This window comes from Pecten maximus, chromosome 3 (assembly GCF_902652985.1).
Source record: "Pecten maximus chromosome 3, xPecMax1.1, whole genome shotgun sequence".
NCBI classification, from domain to species: Eukaryota; Metazoa; Mollusca; class Bivalvia; order Pectinida; family Pectinidae; genus Pecten; species Pecten maximus.
Window position 1 is genome coordinate 32,743,956 of NC_047017.1, and position 24,856 is coordinate 32,768,811.

At 37.9% G+C, this 24,856-nt stretch overlaps 1 protein-coding gene across 1 annotated transcript; it reads left to right on the top strand.

The window, feature by feature from the left end:
- The first annotated feature begins 5,221 nt into the window (after positions 1-5,221).
- Positions 5,222-24,606, top strand: LOC117322722. The gene is made up of 9 exons (XM_033877660.1): positions 5,222-5,489; positions 7,841-7,920; positions 9,254-9,307; positions 9,867-9,993; positions 10,504-10,656; positions 10,812-11,117; positions 11,544-11,609; positions 23,769-23,831; positions 24,581-24,606. The coding sequence occupies exons 2-9, from the start codon at positions 7,864-7,866 to the stop codon at positions 24,604-24,606; spliced, it is 852 nt and encodes a 283-aa protein (XP_033733551.1). The 5' UTR covers positions 5,222-5,489; positions 7,841-7,863.
- Positions 24,607-24,856: the final 250 nt, after the last annotated feature.

The following is a 24,856-nucleotide window of genomic DNA, read 5'->3' on the forward strand; positions in this document are numbered from 1 at the left end:
GCAGGACACCCCACCTGGTCACATTATACTGACAACAGGCGAACCAGTCGTCCCACTCCAAACATGCTGAGCGCTAAGCAGGAGTAGTAACTACCATTTTTAAAGACTCTGGTATGTCTCGGCTAGGGGACAAAACCCAAAGCCTTCCTCATAGGGGCGAACACTCAACTAAAGGCCAAAAGTGAGGCATTGTCAAGAGAGACATTAGGAAGAAGAAAGTTGTTCAGAAAGAAGAGAAAAGATAAGATTCCAAATTTTGCTTTATGCCAAGATCTCAAAGAATCTGTACAGATCTGACGATGCTTTATGCCAAGATCTCAAAGAATCTGTCCAGATCTGACGATGCTTTATGCCGAGATCTCAAAGAATCTGTACAGATCGGACAATGCATAATGCCGAGATCTCAAAGAATCTGTACAGATCGGACAATGCATAATGCCCAGATCTCAAAGAATCTGTCCAGATCTGACAATACTTGATGCCCAGATCTCAAAGATATGCTCTTGTTATACTATGGTGTGTCCTTAAGCAGGATATTGACACCGGAATGGTTGCACCTAAATAGAAGAAATTGAACCTTACATCTTTATATCCATATTTTTACTGATGGCTATAGAAGCTGGTATAAATATTTGAATCTGAAGGGGAATTCAGTGCTGATCTAGATAGGTAAAAATTGCCTTAAAACAGTAAAATTGCCAATTATTACAAGAGATTTTTCAACCAGAATTTTGGTTTTGCTTTTGATGAAGTCGCAAAGCAAACAGTGGTGTTACTTTTCTGACGGTGTGGTTAACATTTCACTTTTAAAGTATAGATTCGTTACTCAGAAAGTGCCAGTCTCACTTTAACCAGACTTTGTATACAATTACATCAGATCTCAACTCAGCCTTCTATCATGGAATATCATCCAGACTTTGTATACAATTACATCAGATCTCAACTCAGCCTTCTGTCATGGAATATCATCCAGACGTTATGGTCCAGTGAATGGAAAGTAGGGATGCTTTAAAAGTTTTGTGTTTAACTCATTTTCAAACACAAAAAAAAGTGTCAACCTGGAATCAGATTGCACAAAACCTGAGATTTTTAGCGATTGCTTCTTCAAGTTATTTACAAATTAGTTTACAATTGAAATGAATTCGATAATGAATCAGGTGTATTTTCATCTCACTTTTCAGAGAGAGTGATTATTGGGGAAAAAGGGCCATATTAAGGTGAATTTTGAGAATTAGTGATTTTGTGAAATTTGATATTTGTTCTGCAGTGTATCAACATTTACAGGTCTATGATATATACAGTGTATACAGGCTACTTCCAAACTATCAAGTGGATGTTTCTTGTTGTTTTTTTTTAAACATTTTAGTGAATTTCAAAGTGTGCCTAAAACTTCCTGTACTGACAAAGCGAGACAGACGAGAAATGTACTTGTATTATAACCTGAGTGCATTGAAGACAAACAACTACAGGGTTTCTCCACTTAGATAAGTGACAAACCTTAGAGTAAAAATCAAATCAAATAGACCAATGGCTTATTTTTAGAAAATATAATTGAAACTCAGTTTGCGATAAAAGCCTGAGGTGTCTACTTGAGGCCCAACAGTTTCAGGAGATGAAATATTTGCATCACAGCCGATTTAACATAACCTTATATGTTAGGTGCAGGTTTATCGCCTTCATGACTCCACCTGTCGGATTAGACAATCTGTAATAAACTCTATTTTATCATTCTCGCCCCTATATGCTGTCGAGCTTTCCTCATACCATAAAAAAGATAGATCAATATGTATTTTATATGAAAATTGAAGTGAAAAGAAGGTCAAAAGCAACAAACATCTAGTCGGTATTATAGAGGAAATTGTGTGTAACAAGTAATTACCACAAAGTCCATTCCGTTACTCACGAAACGTCTTCGTTATAGGTATTTAATTGTATATATTTTAATTTCCCAATTCGGTTGAAAAGTGTCTGCTATATGGTACAATGCGTTGTCTGCTAAAATAGACAACGAGGACTCTGCTATTTAATATTTATATTAGGATAAGAGTCTTTACGAGGATAATACAAGTCTGATTGTTTCATTTTGAAAAAGAAAAACAACAACAAAAAACCAGAAACCACATTGAGACTGTCGACTTACTGACACCAGATGGTTTTCATATGAAATAAATGAATGTCTGTGATATATATGATAAAAACTTAACATCTGGGCCCAGTTGTTCAAAAGGTGATTAGATTAAATTAATCACTTGATTAGTGAAAATTTCATTTCTCATTTGATGCAAAACCCGTGAGTATATCATCTTTAAATTATGAAAGATGGAAGAGAATTAAGAATTACAGAGTTTCATAAAGTTTTGTCAAGTTAGTTCTACCAGAAATTATTATATCAGAATTTGAAAAATGTTGTTAAAATGTGATTTGCCTATTAATCACCTTTTGAACAACTGGGTCCTGCTAGCAAAACAAAATAAAACTGATCAGAATTTACAACGCATCTCTATGACCTCATGGGAGTCAAATACATATTTTGTATATTGTGTGACGTCTTTATACTCATCTGCATTAATCAATAAATTATAAATATAAATGGTAGTTAGTTGATATTGTAGTTGAAAGACTTGACAGCTGTAATATTGCATGGCACTGGTAAAGGTTCTATAACTGAAGTAAACCACGTGAGATTAACTGAAAAGCACAAATATATCTTATATAGAAAAATAGTGCTTATTACTATCGGAATATAAATCATCACAAAGCTTGCCAAATGATACTGAGTGGGTCGGAAAGATAAGATTTATTTGACTGTCTTATAAACTTCATTTAGATAGCTGAACATGAGAGCGGAGCTAGAATTACTCCCTGTAACACGTGATGTGTGTGCTGAAAAGCAGTACCATACCTGGGGCTGGTTGTTTATTTGTTTATGCCGACAAACCGGTTCGTCAGTTTTTAAATGTAATATTTCAGACATATATCTTGACAGACCTGCAAGTGTTATTACAGGCCTTGGAAGTTTTTGTCAAGAATCGTCTGAAACAATATAAAATCACCAGGTCCGACACAGAAACTGAGCCCTCGACAGGATTGATTAGGCTACCAGGAAACTGAATATGTATGTGTTTGTGAGGGTTTATGCTAGATGTAAGTGGTATAAATGTATCAGTGTGGAGCGTGGTCAATCGTGCCAATGGCTCAGTTGACGTGGCTAGAGTTGATATGACCCAACACAGAAACTGAGCCCTCGACAGGATTGATCAGGCTACCAGGAATCTGAATATGTATGTGTGTGTGTGTGTGTGTGTTGTGTGTGTGTGTGTGTGTGAGGGTGTATGTATTTATCGGAATATATACACAGGTATAAGAGTATTTATGGTTTTATATGTACTTATCGTTGTAGTTTAATTGGATTGATGATGATGATGATGATGATGATGATGATGATGAGTATGGTGATGATGATTATTATGAGATTAGGATGGCGAGATGATGATGATGATGATGATGATGATGAGATTAGTATGATGATGATGATAATGATGATTAATCATGATGATGATGGTGACTATGATGATTAGTATGATGACGATGATTATGATTATAAATGAGTAGTGTGATGATGATGATATTATGGTGATGAAAGATCTAAGTCATAATGATTATGGTGAAGATGATATGATTATGATGATAATTGTAAACCATACCTATTGGAATTGATGTTTGTTTGTGTGTGTGGTTCTTACATATCATAATATGAATTAAAATGTCTTTAAAAATAAAAAAGAATATTAAAAAAAAAAAAAAAAAATCAACAGGTCCGTCTGAACGAACAACACCGGCTCAACTGGTCCAACCGTTTGGACAGCATAGCTATGTACTACAGGTAATTCCTCCATTCATTTTGTCGCAAAGCATAATCACCTCAACATCATTCTCATTTTTCGGAAGTAATTGTACATTCCTGGATGGTAATAGATGGAGTTCATGTTATTTTCAGGAATTTTGTAACTTTGAAGATGATTTTCGTAGATTTATCGAGTTGACATAATCGTAAGTATTATTTTATAGTAGATCCATTTTGTTTTCACTCTAAATGATTTTTGTTCGTGAATATCTATGAAATACCACTGTTAAAGAAAATCGCTATTTTTCATGCACTCCCATGATCAGTGTGTACCTATGTAAGATGGTCGTCCAATAGTCCTTAGGTATCGTAAGGTACAGTGGTGTAAATCCTCAGTTCCTGGGCGGATATTAAACGTACACCTATCAAGGACTTGATATACCCGTACCCTGCAAACTTGTTTACATGTATACAATGCAGTTACCGAAAAAAACGAAGGCCAGTTGATGATGTTGCCTTTAGTTTAATGTAGAAAGTCTTTGTTCCCCATAAGGACACCAGATATCACCTCAGTGGAGAATTTAATTTGAGAACGTCAGTTCAACTTTGAATAATGGTTCATTTCGATGAACTGCAGCTGTTAAACTATTATTAGCTATGCTATCAAAAGCACAGGTACTTGGGGTAAGAAATTATATATTATATATATAAACTATATAGCCTCCTTTTACTATATTTGGTAGTAATACGAGGCTATATAATATACATTGTATATATACAATGTACAATTTCTTACCCCAAGGATCTGTGATCAAAAGTCTATCGCTGAAAGTAATCAATGACCATCGCTGTTAACTATTGCAAACTATACCAACTGTTATATCGTATATAGCCCGACCAAAATGACCTGTCGTGTTGAACTTTGATTAGCACTCTAGCGGATCCAGGGGGTGGGGGGTCCCTTGGGGTCAGGACCTCCCCCCCCTTATTTCTAATCAATATGTTTTATTAACACACCTGTGCACTTATGAAACTACCCACTTTGAATATTCCACGAAAAGATCAACTATAGTGACAAAACGAAAGTAGATGATTCACACACCTACAAGGCTTCCCGAGTGGACGGCCGTCTTTGCAGACAGTGTCCCATTGACTCCATATATATAACACAATCTTGGTAATACTGGTTACCAGATCTAGAGGTATCCGACAACTGTACTGTTGCTAGTCTGCGTCAGGAGTGACTGGTGGCGGGAGTTCTCTGAGGGTTACAGGCGGATCGAAAGGGGTGCTAGGTAAAGGCCGTGGTAAGTAATAGTTTAACACCAGGATGTTTGCGAGATTAGCTATGGTTTAACCTGTGTTTCTTTTGAAATGGAACACTCTTTTATTCACAAAGGCCTACAAACTCTTCCTAATAAATCAAACTGGTTGGTTCGTTTATAGCGGGAATAAGTAGAAACTTAAAAAAAAAAAAAAAAAGGTGTAAAAATTAGCTCGTCTTTCTCCGAAAGGAGCAGGTTCAGAAATATCCAGGACAATGATTCGTCATAGCTAATTTCGAGTAGATATCGTCCTAAAACTGACATCAGGAATCGCTTGAGACGACAAAAGACGATGATAACAGATTGATACACAATCGAAGGTAAAACAATGGGTGTATATACATTGAAAGGAGATCTAGAACCGCTGGAATAGCGCGACGGTTCCATTACCGACTCCATATCTGTCATTTGGGGTAATGTATTGGCTATATTTTTCGACTTCAAACTTCAGTGTAGTGCACCCAACAAGTACATATCTAAGCTGAATAGACGTGTGGCTGAATGGAGAAGAAATTTTGATCAATTTGAAGAAGTCTAATTTCTGGCAGGTTGTTTTCTTGTTCTACGAGTAGGTTTTTGTTGTTTACTGTGGTTTCACTTTCGCTTTCAATGCGTTTTAGACCACGGTAGGCGGTTTTCTTTTTCATCTATTTTTTGAGCTGTCCGTAGTATTATTAATTTGGACGATGACCTCTCTCTCTCTCCATGTAGAAAAAACGGAAGCAGAGGGGTATGTTGTCTTACTGTATAAAAATATCATTATCATATGAAAGTCGACCCCATTTCCGAATTTTGTTATTGGGGTAAAATGACACTATTGCTGACAGTGAGAATTAAGTGTAATAACACAATTAATATTCAATCTATGTAAGTGTTCCGTTGGGTATTCAAACTCATGAAAGAGTTTTTTTTTAGGTTGACATTTATTCCGATATCTTACCTATTTATCAAGATCGATTGAACGATATGTATTTATCATCCCAGATTAATGTCTGGTCCAGAATTTTTAGGAGGGGTTAGCATAGCTAGGCTTGTTTAATGTCGGCGAATTGTGTCTATTTTAAGCCCACCATCATCAGATGGTGGGCTATTCAAATCGCCTTGGGTCCGTGGTCCGTCGTCCCTCACTCCGTCCGTCCGGCCGTCCGTAACCAATTCTTGTTATCGGTATTTCTGAGAAAGAACTAAAGGGATCTTTTTCAAATTTCATTAGTAGGTTTCCCTTGTTGCCTTGTTATGCATATTGCATTTTGAGACCAATCGAAAAACAACATGGCTGACAGGCAGCCATCTTGGATTTTGACCATTGAAGTTTGTTTTCGCTCTTTCTCAGAAAGTACTAAAGGGATCTTTCACATATTTCATATGTAGGCTTCCCTTGGTGCCATGTTATGCATATTGCATTTTGGGACCAGTCGGGGAAACAACATGACCGACAGGCAGCCATCTTGGATTTTGACCATTGAAGTTTGTTATCGCTATTTCTCAGAAAGCACTTAAGGGATATTTCTCAAATTCATATGTAGGTTCCCCTTGGTGCCTAGTTATGCATATTGCATTTTGAGACTAATCGGAAAACAACATAGCTGACAGGCAACCATCTTGGATTTTGACAATTTGAAGTTTGTTATCGCTATTTCTCAGAAAGTACAGAAGGGATCTTTCTCAAATTTCATATGTAGATACCCCTTGGTCCCTCGTATTGCATTCTTGGACCAATCTGTCCTGAAAACAACATGGTCAACAGCCATTATTGCTAAATCTCAAATTTCATATAAAGGTTTTCCTTGTTTGAAAAAGTACTGGAGGGATGTTTCTCAATTTGCACAGATTAGTAAAAGGAAGGAAAAAATAGAGAGAAGATCAATCTGATATGGAACCTTTAAAGATAATTCAATGGTGGGCGCAAAGATCCCTCTGGGATCTCTTGTGATATTATTCGGTCTAGCGATTTGGCGTTAACTTAATTTCACTTTGCAGGCGATTTATATAAGGGGTTTAGGCCAAAAAAAAAAGAGAAGATTATGCGACCCATGTGATCACACACTTCCTGGGTATCATGACGTTTTACATAACGGATTGTCTGATGATGACTGTGGTTTTGTTTCCATCACTCTGTGCAAGGCCTTTGTTGACAGGCTGTCAATCTCATTTTGTTTGTGACGAGCTACCATGTTGGTATTTGCTTTAAAGAAGCGATAGTAGTAAGAAAGTATGAACTGGTGGAACAAATGGATCTCGTGTCGTGAACGACAAGTCCTCGCCGAAGGTTCCATTGTCATGGAAGTGATAATTTACGTTGACAATAAGTATATAATCGATGTGAAAACGCAAACCCTATTGTTCCTCTTCGTTTAATCCTATTGTCGTCAATTTTGACATTAGCTGTCACGTTAATAAATCCAAATACAAAATTCGGCTTTGTTGACATAGTTGAAAGGCCACATAAGTCACTGATACAAATGTATCTATAATTCAAGACTTTAAATGTGTTCCTTTTTGGTACGCATTATCCCCCATAAACCACAACACCAATACCAGCAAAACTGTAAGCTTATCCGACTCAAAATTGAATAAAAATGAAAAAATATATAAAGTTTCGAATCGTTAACACTGTCCAACATATACATGACATAAAGTTTGAGTTATCAACACTGTCCTTAATTTACAGATATTACCTTCCAAACACAGAACATGGAGCAGTGGATACCTTTGGGATGGATTTCGATCCTGTTGTTAGTGCTAGCTGAGGTAAGTAATGTCCAGGTCTTTTTGATTTCATCCGACCTTTATCTTATATGTAGAAAGTACACAACTATTTTGGGGAGTATGACGAACGGTACCAATTTCCCTTTTTGTATTCATGGCTATATAACATGGTCTTAAAGTTAGGAAATTTCCTTCTCATAGAACGTAGATAAAAACTAGGGTCATGCTCCATATGGCATACATTTCATGTCTCTATAATACAATATGATACATAACTAGGGTCATGCTCAATATGATATAGATTGTATGTCTCTACACAATATGATATAAAACTTGGGCCATGCTCCATATGGTATAGATTGTATGTCTCTTTATACAATATGATATAAAACTTGGGCCATGTTCCATATGGTATAGATTGTATGTCTTCTTACACAATATGATATAAAGTTAGGGCCATGTTCCATATGGTATACATTATATGTCTCTTTATACAATATGATATAAAGTTAGGGCCATGCTCCATATGGTATACATTGCATGTCTTCTTACACAATATGATATAAAGTAAGGGCCATGCTCCATATGGTATACATTATATGTCTCTATGATATAAAAAAGGACCATACTCCATATGGTATACCTTATATGTCTCTTTATACAATATGATATAAAGTTAGGGCCATGCTCCATATGGTATACATTGCATGTCTTCTTACACAATATGATATAAAGTAAGGGCCATGCTCCATATGGTATACATTATATGTCTCTATGATATAAAAAAAGACCATACTCCATATGGTATACCTTATATGTCTCTTTATACAATATGATATAAAGTTAGGGCCATGCTCCATATGGTATACATTGCATGTCTTCTTACACAATATGATATAAAGTAAGGGCCATGCTCCATATGGTATACATTATATGTCTCTATGATATAAAAAAGGACCATACTCCATATGGTATACCTTATATGTCTCTTTATACAATATGATATAAAGTTAGGGCCATGCTCTATATGGTATACATTATATGTCTCTTTATACAATATGATATAAAACTAGGGCCATGCTCCATATGGTATATATGATATGTCTTCTTACACAATATGATATAAAACTTGGGCCATGCTCAATATGGTATACATTGTATGTCTCTTTATACAATATGATATAAAGTTAGGGTCATGCTCCATATGGTATACATTGTATGTCTCTATAATACAATATGATATAAAACTTGGGTCATGCTCAATTTGGTATAGGTATACCTACACAATAGGTTATAAAACTATATAAGAAATAGATAAATAATAAATCTTACATTAAGATTAATATCTAAGTAATCTTACATTTGTACATCACAGATAGTATCCTCCGTACCTATACTTGGACCATTTAACCCCAATAGCAGCGTCGATGTAAGTATATAGAGGATATTTCTCAGTAATACCATATTTTTAAATTTCCCTATTGTCGTTTGGAAGCAGTGTTTTGATTGTTCAATTCACTAGAGAAAAGCATTGCTTTTTAAAGAATGAATAATTTTCGATATTTCATTGGTAAAAATGTAACACATACCAATATTTGACTGCTCGTCCAGTTTTCCGATTCTTCATAGTAGTGAAGTTACATGTTTAATACATTATGTACCTCAATTGATAAATGTTAATGTTTATCGAAGTAATAACGAAAGTCATTACCAGTGGTGGAATTCATCAATGTTTAATGATAATGTTGTTGTTCTATCTGTTTACAATAGCATCCTAAGGTGTAAGTATACACTGTATTTTTAGCTCCTTGTGTAGTTATAGTTTGCTTTAGGTCTGTCAGGGATGTACTGCTTTTCCCCGGGTTATTGTGATCACACACTCGCTACTGAATGTTTAAAGCCTGCTTGATTAAAAAAAAAAGTTTTTTCATATAAAAGCAAAACAAATGGCATATCAATCGGAGTAATATTGAATTTAATCATTTCAGGAACAGCCATTGACATTCCTTCCCCCACCACCAAACCACAACTGTTCAGTATACATACCCGGGACAGTATGGCACTTTATAGACCACATTAGGGGGCGGTGTTGTCGCCAAATTTTCATTATCAATGGTAAGGAATTATTAACGCACTATATCAGCAAATAAAAGTAACGAAGATGTTATGTAATGGACACTTCAGAAAAGCTTTATAGGTTTTCCCCGGCAAATGACAACAGTTGTATTATACTTCATTTGCGATAATGAATCCCACTAGATAAGTTGGATTTTTGTGTCATCTGAGACGATGTCTCAAGAGACCTATTGCGATCACTTTTTGTCTGGCGTTATCCGTTGAACATCGTTTTGTTTACATTTTCAACTTCTCAATAACTAAGATACTAAGGTCATGCTGTTTTCATAGCAGTACGCTTGAATAAAGGATTACCAATTTTGTTCAAATTAATGATCTTGACTTACTTTCAAGATCATATGTGTCAAATATGTCAATAATTTTAAACAACTTCTTAACCTTTCCTTAACCAATAGGTCCAGGGACATGATACACGGCCAGTAGCATACTGGTATAAAGGGTTGTTATACGATTGCATACCAGTGTTTTTATAAGCAGTTATATTTTCAGGAATATCCCAGATATGTGACGCGAATGGGGAATGGGATAAGTTCGCAGACTGCCCGCGTGGGTCCTACAACCGGAAGAGTCCTTTCTACACAGGGCAATTCCAATACCCTAACCTTGCACAGCACCTTTGTCAAGATAAAGAACTCGCAGAAGGTAATGTCAGTTATGATTCTTTAAACAGTTTAATACGAATTAACATCACTCATCCAATGTAGAGTAAGCCATAACGAGACTGGAACAATTTACATTTGTTACCACGTGGTCGTAGTTATCTCATAATTATCAATAAAATAATAAACATCCAACAGGTTCGTCGTCCCTGAATATCTCATGGAAAACCCAAGAGTATATAATACCGGGAAACACACCTGCCATACTGTCTGGAACTGTGTATTCGAATTCCAAACTGAGAAAGGCATACTTGTTCAGGAACGATGAGAGGCTACCACTGGGGCAGATGTCATATGGAATGATTGAAAGCAAACATTACTGGTTTGTGGATTACACACTTAGGAACCCTACTTTGGAGGATAGAGGTGTATACCGTATCTTAGTGATCAACGAACAGAAGAGTACTTGGAGTGGAGACGTCAGATTGACTGTGTTACCAAGAGGTAAGGACTGTTTTAAACAAAAAAAATGATTATGATGTCATTGAAAACGAATATTAGAGCAAAACAATCTTCCATTTAGCTTAACATCGTGTAAAATATGATACGTTACCCAGATATGTTCAAAATCATTATAGCTTGAAAATATGATGCGAAGTATGAAATTGTCATATATCATAAGAAAAGTAATATCATTATATAAATATCTTTCTGTCCGAATGGTATTTTGCTTATTATCGTTGGCATATCTATGAGTTATTGTTTTAATTGCAATGTAGTGTAGATATATCGAACACTCTTATATTCTCTGCACTCTCTGAGTAGTATTGTTATATAATTCGATTAAGAAACCCATCCTATCTCTTGTTATTTTATATTCTACTCTTTACTGGTATATTCTTTATTTCAAATTGCCTGTTTTGTTCGCAGAGTCCCCAACCACCAACTCACCTACCGCATCATCAACGACACAGGTCACTGATTCACCAGACTCAAGTATGCAAGTCTTTAAAACAAACTATAAGATTCGAAACACCTATTGGTAAAGCATAAGCGCGTTTTTTCTTTTAAGGTCATCTGACCCGAAGGGTCAGGATGACCTATAGCCATCATGCTTCGTCCGTCGCCGTGCGCCGTGCGCCGTGCCGTCGTAAACTTTTCACATTTCAATCTTCTTCTCAAGTTCCACCAGTGAGATTAAGCTGAAACTTGCCTGAAATGATCCTGATATGATCCCAACCAAGTGTTAATATTTTTCTGGTCAGTCCGAAATCCAAGATGGCCGCCATAGCCGCCATCTTGAAAAAACACATTTTAAACTTCTTCTCAAGTTCCACTATTGCTGTTTGGCTGAAACTTGCCTGAAATGATCCTGAGATGATCCCCACCAAGTGTTGCTATTTTTCGGGCCGGTCCGAAATCTAAGATGGCCGCCATAGCCGCCATCTTGAAAAACACATTTTAAACTTCTTCTCAAGTTCCACTATTGCTGTTTGGCTGAAACTTGCCTGAAATGATCCTGAGATGATCCCCACCAAGTGTTGCTATTTTTCGGGTCGGTCCAAAATCCAAGATGGCCGCCATAGCCGCCATCTTGAAAAACACAGTTTAAACTTCTTCTCAAGTTCCACCAGTGCTATTGAGCTGAAACTTGCCTGAAATGATCCTGATATGATCCCAACCAAGTGTTGTTATTTTTCGGGTCGGTCCGAAATCCAAGATGGCCGCCATAGCCGCCATCTTGAAAAACACATTTTAAACTTCTTCTCCAGTTCCATTGGTGCAATTGAGCTGGAAATGGGTGAGGATGTCGAGGAAGGCGAGCCAACATATTGTTGTTATTTTTTTGGCCTCGTAAAAACTTTGACACGGCAGCAATGGCGGCCATTTTGTAACATGATTGCGCAATCATGGTTTTCCTGAACAACACCTATTTTAAACTTCTTCTCAAGTTCCACCAGTGAGATTAAGCTGAAACTTGCCAGAAATGATCCTGAGATGGTCCTGACCAAGTGTTGTTATTTTTCGGGTCGGTCCGAAATCCAATATGGCCGCCATAGCCGCCATTTTGAAAACACATTTTAAACTTCTTCTCACGTTCCATCAGTGCTTTTGAGCTGAAACTTGCCTGAAATGATCCTGATATGATCCCGACCAAGTGTTGTTATTTTTCGGGCCGGTCCGAAATCCAAGATGGCCACCATGGCAGCCATCTTGAAAAACACATTTTAAACTTCTTCTCAAGTTCCACCAGTGCTATTGAGCTGAAACTTGCCTGAAATTATCCTGATATGATCCCGACCAAGTGTTGTTATTTTTCGGGCCGGTCCGAAATCTAAGATGGCCGCCATAGCCGCCATCTTGAAAAACACATTTTAAACTTCTTCTCAAGTTCCACTATTGCTGTTTGGCTGAAACTTGCCTGAAATGATCCTGAGATGATACCCACCAAGTGTTGCTATTTTTCGGGTCGGTCCAAAATCCAAGATGGCCGCGGTGGCCGCCATCTTGAAAAACACATTTTAAACTTCTTCTCACGTTCCACCAGTGCTATTGAGCTGAAACTTGCCTGAAATGATCCTGATATGATCCCGACCAAGTGTTGTTATTTTTCGGGCCGGTCCGAAATCCAAGATGGCCGCCGTGGCCGCCATCTTGAAAAACACATTTTAAACTTCTTCTCAAGTTCCACCAGTGCTATTGAGCTGAAACTTGCCTGAAATTATCCTGATATGATCCCGACCAAGTGTTGTTATTTTTCGGGCCGGTCCGAAATCTAAGATGGCCGCCATAGCCGCCATCTTGAAAAACACATTTTAAACTTCTTCTCAAGTTCCACTATTGCTGTTTGGCTGAAACTTGCCTGAAATGATCCTGAGATGATACCCACCAAGTGTTGCTATTTTTCGGGTCGGTCCAAAATCCAAGATGGCCGCTATAGCCGCCATCTTGAAAAACACAGTTTAAACTTCTTCTCAAGTTCCACCAGTGCTATTGAGCTGAAACTTGCCTGAAATGATCCTGATATGATCCCAACCAAGTGTTGTTATTTTTCGGGTCGGTCCGAAATCCAAGATGGCCGCCATAGCCGCCATCTTGAAAAACACATTTTAAACTTCTTCTCCAGTTCCATTGGTGCCATTGAGCTGGAAATGGGTGAGGATGTCGAGGAAGGCGAGCCAACATATTGTTGTTATTTTTTTGGCCTCGTAAAAACTTTGACACGGCAGCAATGGCGGCCATTTTGTAACATGATTGCGCAATCATGGTTTTCCTGAACAACACCTATTTCAAACTTATTCTCAAATTCCACCGGTGGGATTCAGCTCTAACTTACCAGAAATGATCCTGAGATGGTCCTTACCAAGTGTTGTTATTTATCGGGTCGGTCAGAAATCCAAGATGGCCACCATGGCAGCCATCTTGAAAAACACATTTTAAACTTCTTCTCCAGTTCCATCAGTGCTTTTGAGCTGAAACTTGCCTGAAATGATCCTGATATGATCCCGACCAAGTGTTGTTATTTTTCGGGCCGGTCCGAAATCCAAGATGGCCGCCGTGGCCGCCGTGGCCGCCGTGGCCGCCATCTTGAAAAACACATTTTAAACTTCTTCTCAAGTTCCACCAGTGCTATTGAGCTGAAACTTGCCTGAAATGATCCTGATATGATCCCGACCAAGTGTTGTTATTTTTCGGGCCGGTCCGAAACCCAAGATGGCCGCCGTGGCCGCCATCTTGAAAAACACATTTTAAACTTCTTCTCCAGTTCCACCAGTGCTATTGAGCTGAAACTTGCCTGAAATTATCCTGATATGATCCCGACCAAGTGTTGTTATTTTTCGGGCCGGTCCGAAATCTAAGATGGCCGCCATAGCCGCCATCTTGAAAAACACATTTTAAACTTCTTCTCAAGTTCCACTATTGCTGTTTGGCTGAAACTTGCCTGAAATGATCCTGAGATGATACCCACCAAGTGTTGCTATTTTTCGGGTCGGTCCAAAATCCAAGATGGCCGCTATAGCCGCCATCTTGAAAAAACACAGTTTAAACTTCTTCTCAAGTTCCACCAGTGCTATTGAGCTGAAACTTGCCTGAAATGATCCTGATATGATCCCAACCAAGTGTTGTTATTTTTCGGGTCGGTCCGAAATCCAAGATGGCCGCCATAGCCGCCATCTTGAAAAACACATTTTAAACTTCTTCTCCAGTTCCATTGGTGCCATTGAGCTGGAAATGGGTGAGGATGTCGAGGAAGGCGAGCCAACATATTGTTGTTATTTTTTTGGCCTCGTAAAAACTTTGACACGGCAGCAATGGCGGCCATTTTGTAACATGATTGCGCAATCATGGTTTTCCTGAACAACACCTATTTCAAACTTATTCTCAAATTCCACCGGTGGGATTCAGCTCTAACTTACCAGAAATGATCCTGAGATGGTCCTTACCAAGTGTTGTTATTTATCGGGTCGGTCAGAAATCCAAGATGGCCACCATGGCAGCCATCTTGAAAAACACATTTTAAACTTCTTCTCCAGTTCCACCAGTGCTATTGAGCTGAAACTTGCCTGAAATTATCCTGATATGATCCCGACCAAGTGTTGTTATTTTTCGGGCCGGTCCGAAATCTAAGATGGCCGCCATAGCCGCCATCTTGAAAAACACATTTTAAACTTCTTCTCAAGTTCCACTATTGCTGTTTGGCTGAAACTTGCCTGAAATGATCCTGAGATGATACCCACCAAGTGTTGCTATTTTTCGGGTCGGTCCAAAATCCAAGATGGCCGCCATAGCCGCCATCTTGAAAAACACAGTTTAAACTTCTTCTCAAGTTCCACCAGTGCTATTGAGCTGAAACTTGCCTGAAATGATCCTGATATGATCCCAACCAAGTGTTGTTATTTTTCGGGTCGGTCCGAAATCCAAGATGGCCGCCATAGCCGCCATCTTGAAAAACACATTTTAAACTTCTTCTCCAGTTCCATTGGTGCCATTGAGCTGGAAATGGGTGAGGATGTCGAGGAAGGCGAGCCAACATATTGTTGCTATTTTTTTGGCCTCGTAAAAACTTTGACACGGCAGCAATGGCGGCCATTTTGTAACATGATTGCGCAATCATGGTTTTCCTGAACAACACCTATTTCAACCTTCTTCTCAAATTCCACCGGTGGGATTCAGCTCTAACATACCAGATATTATCCTTAGATGGTCCAGACCAAGTGTTGTTATTTATTGGGTAGGTCAGAAATCCAAGATGGCCACCATGGCCAACAGTGCCACTATATACTTGCTAGAGAGAATACATACTACAATAATATAAAGGTTTTAATTTAGAGTCAGATGACCGTTAAGGCCCCTGGGCCTCTTGTTAATTTACATATGCATTACCTATCTGTAGCTAACCACACCCCTTCCCCCTCGCCAACCGCCAATGAGATTACTTGTATAACACTGGAAATATTTGTGAAATGGGGTATATACTTTTATCTCATATAATACAAGAATTTTCGTTGGTCAATGGTTTAGGTTTTAAACCTATAGCATTCAACAAATAACGTCATTTTAAAGTGTCATTTTTTCCATCCTATTATGAAAATGTGTAGGAAATTATCAAAGCAAAATTGTTTTTCCAGAAAAGTCCAAAAATTGCACTGATTAAATTATAATTAAGGTTTTACGGAGAGGAATTTAGTTTCAACGCTGATTTGTCATGTGATTCCAAAATTTAGATATTTATAGACGACAAACGCTTTAAAATCCCCCTTTATAACTTGTTTACAGAAAATCACATCCAAAAAAGGAGAAAAAGAAACCCTTTTTAAAGACACTAAAACCCAGACTGAACGGACAATTATCAAATAATTCAAAATTATGGCGTTGTTATTAATTAGAAAAAACATGTCACGTAAAATTATACTATTTTTAGTAAGGAATATGGGACCTTACATGTAATTTCACTGGAGTAAAGAGTTGCTACATAGCACGTACTATCATCACAAAGTTTTAGCTTGTGATGTTACTTTTTAAAACCTTTTATTACGCTATAAACTCATACCATCTGTAAACCACCTTAGATGTTGTTTTTTTTTAATTGAATACAATAAGCCTTCGGCGAATGAATCATCGACCGAAGGGAACATTAACAAAAACATGACAATATTATTTGTTGTTTATATAATCAAGTTAGGTTTTTTGTATGTTGATACTTTTATCAACGTGGAAGTACATACATCATACATACCGTACTGTCTTATCCTGGGCGATAGGAGTGACTCATCGGGTAAATTAGCTTGTATGTGAACATATATATATGATTTTCAGGATCTATGTATAAGTATACAAACTGATACTGAACATATTACAGTACATTTATCAACTAAAATTATGTAACTGTTTCATTCTATGTCTGTATGTAACAGTTTGTTGATAAAGGGGCTAATTACTTCGAAAATTCAATTTTCTTGTCTGTACTGTCATAAATATTACAAAATCAAGTTCCTATTTCTAGTAATACGCATTTAACGAATATCTGTTTGTTAGGATCCAGTACCTATATTGGACCAAACCGTAATTAGTTAAAATTACGTGATATTTACCTCGTATTTCTGTGAATTAATCTAGAATTTTCTCAATTTCCAATATATATCAATCAGACTCACAAAACAAAACATAATTGTTGCTATCGTTTCCAATAGTTGATAAAATATTTATCTGGTAGGTTCATCTGGTGATTTTCCTCTTGTTTGGTATATATGCATATCAATATTATATTGAGAATTATATCCACGTCCATTAGAAAGATACATTTATTTTACACAAACTGTCTTGGTGTTTACCCCCTATTTTTAAAATTTTGTTCATTTGTTAATGCATAGCATGCATGTCCTTCCAACATTTTAATCTAAATCTTCATTTTAGTTCACCATGACTGATCTGTTTCTTTCCATTCCCTCTTTTTCCGTAATGAGATTTTTTTACCCATCCCATTCCTTTTTCGTCTAAGACAGAGCAGTATTTTGAAATGTTGGCAGCGTTAAACTGATATTGTTTTAAAGAAGGAAATAATTAAAGCATTCTATGTGTATTGTTTAAGTCTTTAAAACAAACTATAAGATTCGAAACACCTATTGGTAAAGCATAAGCGCGTTTTTTCTTTTAAGGTCATCTGACCCGAAGGGTCAGGATGACCTATAGCCATCATGCTTCGTCCGTCGCCGTGCGCCGTCCGCCGTGCGCCGTCCGTAAACTTTTCACATTTCAATCTTCTTCTCAAGTTCCACCAGTGAGATTAGGCTGAAACTTGCCAGAAATGATCCTGAGATGGTCCTGACCAAGTGTTGTTATTTTTCGGGTCGGTCCGAAATCCAAGATGGCCGCCATAGCCGCCATTTTGAAAACACATTTTAAACTTCTTCTCACGTTCCATCAGTGCTTTTGAGCTGAAACTTGCCTGAAATGATCCTGATATGATCCCGACCATGTGTTGTTATTTTTCGGGCCGGTCCGAAATCCAAGATGGCCGCCGTGGCCGCCGTGGCCGCCATCTTGAAAAACACATTTTAAACTTCTACTCAAGTTCCACCAGTTCTATTGAGCTGAAACTTGCCTGAAATGATCCTGATATGATCCCGACCAAGTGTTGTTATTTTTCGGGCCGGTCCGAAATCCAAGATGGCCGCCATAGCCGCCATCTTGAAAAACACGTTTTAAACTTCTTTTCAAGTTCCACCATTGCTATTTAGCTGAAACTTGCCTGAAATGATCCTGATATGATCCCGACCAAGTGTTAATATTTTTCTGGTCAGTCCGAAATCCAAGATGGCCGCCATAGCCGCCATCTTGAAAAACACATTTTAAACTTCTTCTCAAGTTCCGCTATTGCTGTTTGGCTGAAACTTGCCTGAAATGATCCTGAGATGATCCCCACCAAGTGTTGCTATTTTTCGGGTCGGTCCGAAATCCAAGATGGCCGCCGTGGCCGCCATCTTGAAAAACACATTTTAAACTTCTTCTCAAGTTCCACCAGTGAGATTAAGCTGAAACTTGCCAGAAATGATCCTGAGATGGTCCTGACCAAGTGTTGTTATTTTTCGGGTCGGTCCGAAATCCAATATGGCCGCCATAGCCGCCATTTTGAAAACACATTTTAAACTTCTTCTCACGTTCCATCAGTGCTTTTGAGCTGAAACTTGCCTGAAATGATCCTGATATGATCCCGACCAAGTGTTGTTATTTTTCGGGCCGGTCCGAAATCCAAGATGGCCACCATGGCAGCCATCTTGAAAAACACATTTTAAACTTCTTCTCAAGTTCCACCAGTGCTATTGAGCTGAAACTTGCCTGAAATTATCCTGATATGATCCCGACCAAGTGTTGTTATTTTTCGGGCCGGTCCGAAATCTAAGATGGCCGCCATAGCCGCCATCTTGAAAAACACATTTTAAACTTCTTCTCAAGTTCCACTATTGCTGTTTGGCTGAAACTTGCCTGAAATGATCCTGAGATGATACCCACCAAGTGTTGCTATTTTTCGGGTCGGTCCAAAATTCAAGATGGCGGCTATGGCGGCCATCTTGAAAAACACATTTTAAACTTCTTCTCAAGTTCCACCAGTGCTATTGAGCTGAAACTTGCCTGAAATGATCCTGATATGATCCCGACCAAGTGTTGTTATTTTTCGGGCCGGTCCGAAATCCAAGATGGCCGCCGTGGCCGCCATCTTGAAAAACACATTTTAAACTTCTTCTCAAGTTCCACCAGTGCTATTGAGCTGAAACTTGCCTGAAATTATCCTGATATGATCCCGACCAAGTGTTGTTATTTTTCGGGCCGGTCCGAAATCTAAGATGGCCGCCATAGCCGCCATCTTGAAAAACACATTTTAAACTTCTTCTCAAGTTCCACTATTGCTGTTTGGCTGAAACTTGCCTGAAATGATCCTGAGATGATCCCCACCAAGTGTTGCTATTTTTCGGGTCGGTCCAAAATCCAAGATGGCGGCTATGGCGGCCATCTTGAAAAACACATTTTAAACTTCTTCTCAAGTTCCACCAGTGCTATTGAGCTGAAACTTGCCTGAAATGATCCTGATATGATCCCAACCAAGTGTTGTTATTTTTCGGGTCGGTCCGAAATCAAAGATGGCCGCCATAGCCGCCATCCTGAAAAACACATTTTAAACTTGTTCTCCAGTTCCATTGGTGCCATTGAGCTGGAAATGGGTGAGGATGTCGAGGAAGGCGAGCCAACATATTGTTGTTATTTTTTTGGCCTCGTAAAAACTTTGACACGGCAGCTAATGGCGGCCATTTTGTAACATGATTGCGCAACCATGGTTTTCCTGAACAACACCTATTTCAAACTTATTCTCTAGTTCCACCAGTGGGATTCAGTTCTAATTTACCTAGAATGATCCTGAAGATCGTCCTTACCAAGTGTTGTTATTTATCGGGTCGGTCAGAAATCCAAGATGGCCACCATGGCAGCCATCTTGAAAAACACATTTTAAACTTCTTCTCCAGTTCCATCAGTGCTTTTGAGCTGAAACTTGCCTGAAATGATCCTGATATGATCCCGACCAAGTGTTGTTATTTTTCGGGCCGGTCCGAAATCCAAGATGGCCGCCGTGGCCGCCGTGGCCGCCGTGGCCGCCATCTTGAAAAACACATTTTAAACTTCTTCTCAAGTTCCACCAGTGCTATTGAGCTGAAACTTGCCTGAAATGATCCTGATATGATCCCGACCAAGTGTTGTTATTTTTCGGGCCGGTCCGAAACCCAAGATGGCCGCCGTGGCCGCCATCTTGAAAAACACATTTTAAACTTCTTCTCCAGTTCCACCAGTGCTATTGAGCTGAAACTTGCCTGAAATTATCCTGATATGATCCCGACCAAGTGTTGTTATTTTTCGGGCCGGTCCGAAATCTAAGATGGCCGCCATAGCCGCCATCTTGAAAAACACATTTTAAACTTCTTCTCAAGTTCCACTATTGCTGTTTGGCTGAAACTTGCCTGAAATGATCCTGAGATGATACCCACCAAGTGTTGCTATTTTTCGGGTCGGTCCAAAATCCAAGATGGCCGCTATAGCCGCCATCTTGAAAAAACACAGTTTAAACTTCTTCTCAAGTTCCACCAGTGCTATTGAGCTGAAACTTGCCTGAAATGATCCTGATATGATCCCAACCAAGTGTTGTTATTTTTCGGGTCGGTCCGAAATCCAAGATGGCCGCCATAGCCGCCATCTTGAAAAACACATTTTAAACTTCTTCTCCAGTTCCATTGGTGCCATTGAGCTGGAAATGGGTGAGGATGTCGAGGAAGGCGAGCCAACATATTGTTGTTATTTTTTTGGCCTCGTAAAAACTTTGACACGGCAGCAATGGCGGCCATTTTGTAACATGATTGCGCAATCATGGTTTTCCTGAACAACACCTATTTCAAACTTATTCTCAAATTCCACCGGTGGGATTCAGCTCTAACTTACCAGAAATGATCCTGAGATGGTCCTTACCAAGTGTTGTTATTTATCGGGTCGGTCAGAAATCCAAGATGGCCACCATGGCAGCCATCTTGAAAAACACATTTTAAACTTCTTCTCCAGTTCCACCAGTGCTATTGAGCTGAAACTTGCCTGAAATTATCCTGATATGATCCCGACCAAGTGTTGTTATTTTTCGGGCCGGTCCGAAATCTAAGATGGCCGCCATAGCCGCCATCTTGAAAAACACATTTTAAACTTCTTCTCAAGTTCCACTATTGCTGTTTGGCTGAAACTTGCCTGAAATGATCCTGAGATGATACCCACCAAGTGTTGCTATTTTTCGGGTCGGTCCAAAATCCAAGATGGCCGCCATAGCCGCCATCTTGAAAAACACAGTTTAAACTTCTTCTCAAGTTCCACCAGTGCTATTGAGCTGAAACTTGCCTGAAATGATCCTGATATGATCCCAACCAAGTGTTGTTATTTTTCGGGTCGGTCCGAAATCCAAGATGGCCGCCATAGCCGCCATCTTGAAAAACACATTTTAAACTTCTTCTCCAGTTCCATTGGTGCCATTGAGCTGGAAATGGGTGAGGATGTCGAGGAAGGCGAGCCAACATATTGTTGCTATTTTTTTGGCCTCGTAAAAACTTTGACACGGCAGCAATGGCGGCCATTTTGTAACATGATTGCGCAATCATGGTTTTCCTGAACAACACCTATTTCAACCTTCTTCTCAAATTCCACCGGTGGGATTCAGCTCTAACATACCAGATATTATCCTTAGATGGTCCAGACCAAGTGTTGTTATTTATTGGGTAGGTCAGAAATCCAAGATGGCCACCATGGCCAACAGTGCCACTATATACTTGCTAGAGAGAATACATACTACAATAATATAAAGGTTTTAATTTAGAGTCAGATGACCGTTAAGGCCCCTGGGCCTCTTGTTAATTTACATATGCATTACCTATCTGTAGCTAACCACACCCCTTCCCCCTCGCCAACCGCCAATGAGATTACTTGTATAACACTGGAAATATTTGTGAAATGGGGTATATACTTTTATCTCATATAATACAAGAATTTTCGTTGGTCAATGGTTTAGGTTTTAAACCTATAGCATTCAACAAATAACGTCATTTTAAAGTGTCATTTTTTCCATCCTATTATGAAAATGTGTAGGAAATTATCAAAGCAAAATTGTTTTTCCAGAAAAGTCCAAAAATTGCACTGATTAAATTATAATTAAGGTTTTACGGAGAGGAATTTAGTTTCAACGCTGATTTGTCATGTGATTCCAAAATTTAGATATTTATAGACGACAAACGCTTTAAAATCCCCCTTTATAACTTGTTTACAGAAAATCACATCCAAAAAAGGAGAAAAAGAAACCCTTTTTAAAGACACTAAAACCCAGACTGAACGGACAATTATCAAATAATTCAAAATTATGGCGTTGTTATTAATTAGAAAAAACATGTCACGTAAAATTATACTATTTTTAGTAAGGAATATGGGACCTTACATGTAATTTCACTGGAGTAAAGAGTTGCTACATAGCACGTACTATCATCACAAAGTTTTAGCTTGTGATGTTACTTTTTAAAACCTTTTATTACGCTATAAACTCATACCATCTGTAAACCACCTTAGATGTTGTTTTTTTTTAATTGAATACAATAAGCCTTCGGCGAATGAATCATCGACCGAAGGGAACATTAACAAAAACATGACAATATTATTTGTTGTTTATATAATCAAGTTAGGTTTTTTGTATGTTGATACTTTTATCAACGTGGAAGTACATACATCATACATACCGTACTGTCTTATCCTGGGCGATAGGAGTGACTCATCGGGTAAATTAGCTTGTATGTGAACATATATATATGATTTTCAGGATCTATGTATAAGTATACAAACTGATACTGAACATATTACAGTACATTTATCAACTAAAATTATGTAACTGTTTCATTCTATGTCTGTATGTAACAGTTTGTTGATAAAGGGGCTAATTACTTCGAAAATTCAATTTTCTTGTCTGTACTGTCATAAATATTACAAAATCAAGTTCCTATTTCTAGTAATACGCATTTAACGAATATCTGTTTGTTAGGATCCAGTACCTATATTGGACCAAACCGTAATTAGTTAAAATTACGTGATATTTACCTCGTATTTCTGTGAATTAATCTAGAATTTTCTCAATTTCCAATATATATCAATCAGACTCACAAAACAAAACATAATTGTTGCTATCGTTTCCAATAGTTGATAAAATATTTATCTGGTAGGTTCATCTGGTGATTTTCCTCTTGTTTGGTATATATGCATATCAATATTATATTGAGAATTATATCCACGTCCATTAGAAAGATACATTTATTTTACACAAACTGTCTTGGTGTTTACCCCCTATTTTTAAAATTTTGTTCATTTGTTAATGCATAGCATGCATGTCCTTCCAACATTTTAATCTAAATCTTCATTTTAGTTCACCATGACTGATCTGTTTCTTTCCATTCCCTCTTTTTCCGTAATGAGATTTTTTTACCCATCCCATTCCTTTTTCGTCTAAGACAGAGCAGTATTTTGAAATGTTGGCAGCGTTAAACTGATATTGTTTTAAAGAAGGAAATAATTAAAGCATTCTATGTGTATTTGTTTCAGCACGACCGACACAACCAACGTCACAAAGACCCTCACACAACGTTACCGTGACGACTCCCACAGGTAAGCATAGCACAATCCATATAATACATTACATATAATCTCAGACTGGACAGATATATATTTATATAGAATTTGAAATTTAGTATATCTAATGTAAATGACCTACCTATATCATTGTTGAAGTATCATATAATTTGATATCTGATATGTTTTATTTTTCTTTCAAAGGTATTTCTGCCGATGACTATATATTAATTTCAGCTCTGTAAGTATTTACGTTTATTTCTCATTTTGCCATTTAACTTGTAGTTTTTAGCCATCCATCATCACATGGTGGACTATTTAAATCGACCTACCTCCATATTCAATCCTGTGTTATCGCTTTTTCTTGAGAATTACTAGACAGATATTTCTCAAAGCAAATATGGAGGTTTCCCTTGGGCCGTTGTAGCGCCAATCATATTTTTAGTCTGATCAGAAAAAAACAAAAAATGACAACAGGATTTTGAGAGTTGAAGTTTGCTATCACTTTTTCTTGACACGTTCTAGAGGAATATTTCTCAAACTTACAATGTATGTTTCCTTTGGTCCCTAGTTGTGTCCATTTAACTTTGAGGCTGATTTGGAAAACAAAATAGCCGACAGGCTTTGTATTCAGGCTCCCCATGATATCAAATAATTAAGAGGAAGGTGCGAAAGAAGGGAAAAGTACAGAAAAGATCAGTCTTTGAAAGGACCGTAAATTATCATACAATGATGGACGTCAATATCCCTCTGGAATCTCTTGTTCTTTTTTGTGTGTACTTCAGATACCGAACATGATTTTGTCGTATGATTTCCATATCACCTTTCCTTTTTCCTTTTTGGTGCAGATTTGTATTTTCTATCTACATGTATATCACATTCCAGATAGTATATAACCTAAGTTTAGCAAATATTACACATATTATGCAAATGTATGCATACACAAAATTGTAGTTGTAATGCAAATATAGCAGGATGCTTCATTTTAAATCATAATCTGTATATCCCATGGACAGGGATGATTACAACTAGTACTATTGATTTTTTTAATAGTTTTTGTT

Excerpts from the sequence above, each read along its gene's own strand:
- LOC117322722 (XM_033877660.1), top strand. The coding sequence starts at position 7,864 with ATGGAGCAGTGGATACCTTTGGGATGGATTTCGATCCTGTTGTTAGTG. Across the intron at positions 11,118-11,543 it reads ATTGACTGTGTTACCAAGAG|AGTCCCCAACCACCAACTCA; the intron begins GTAAGGACTGTT and ends TTTTGTTCGCAG. Across the intron at positions 11,610-23,768 it reads CACTGATTCACCAGACTCAA|CACGACCGACACAACCAACG; the intron begins GTATGCAAGTCT and ends TATTTGTTTCAG.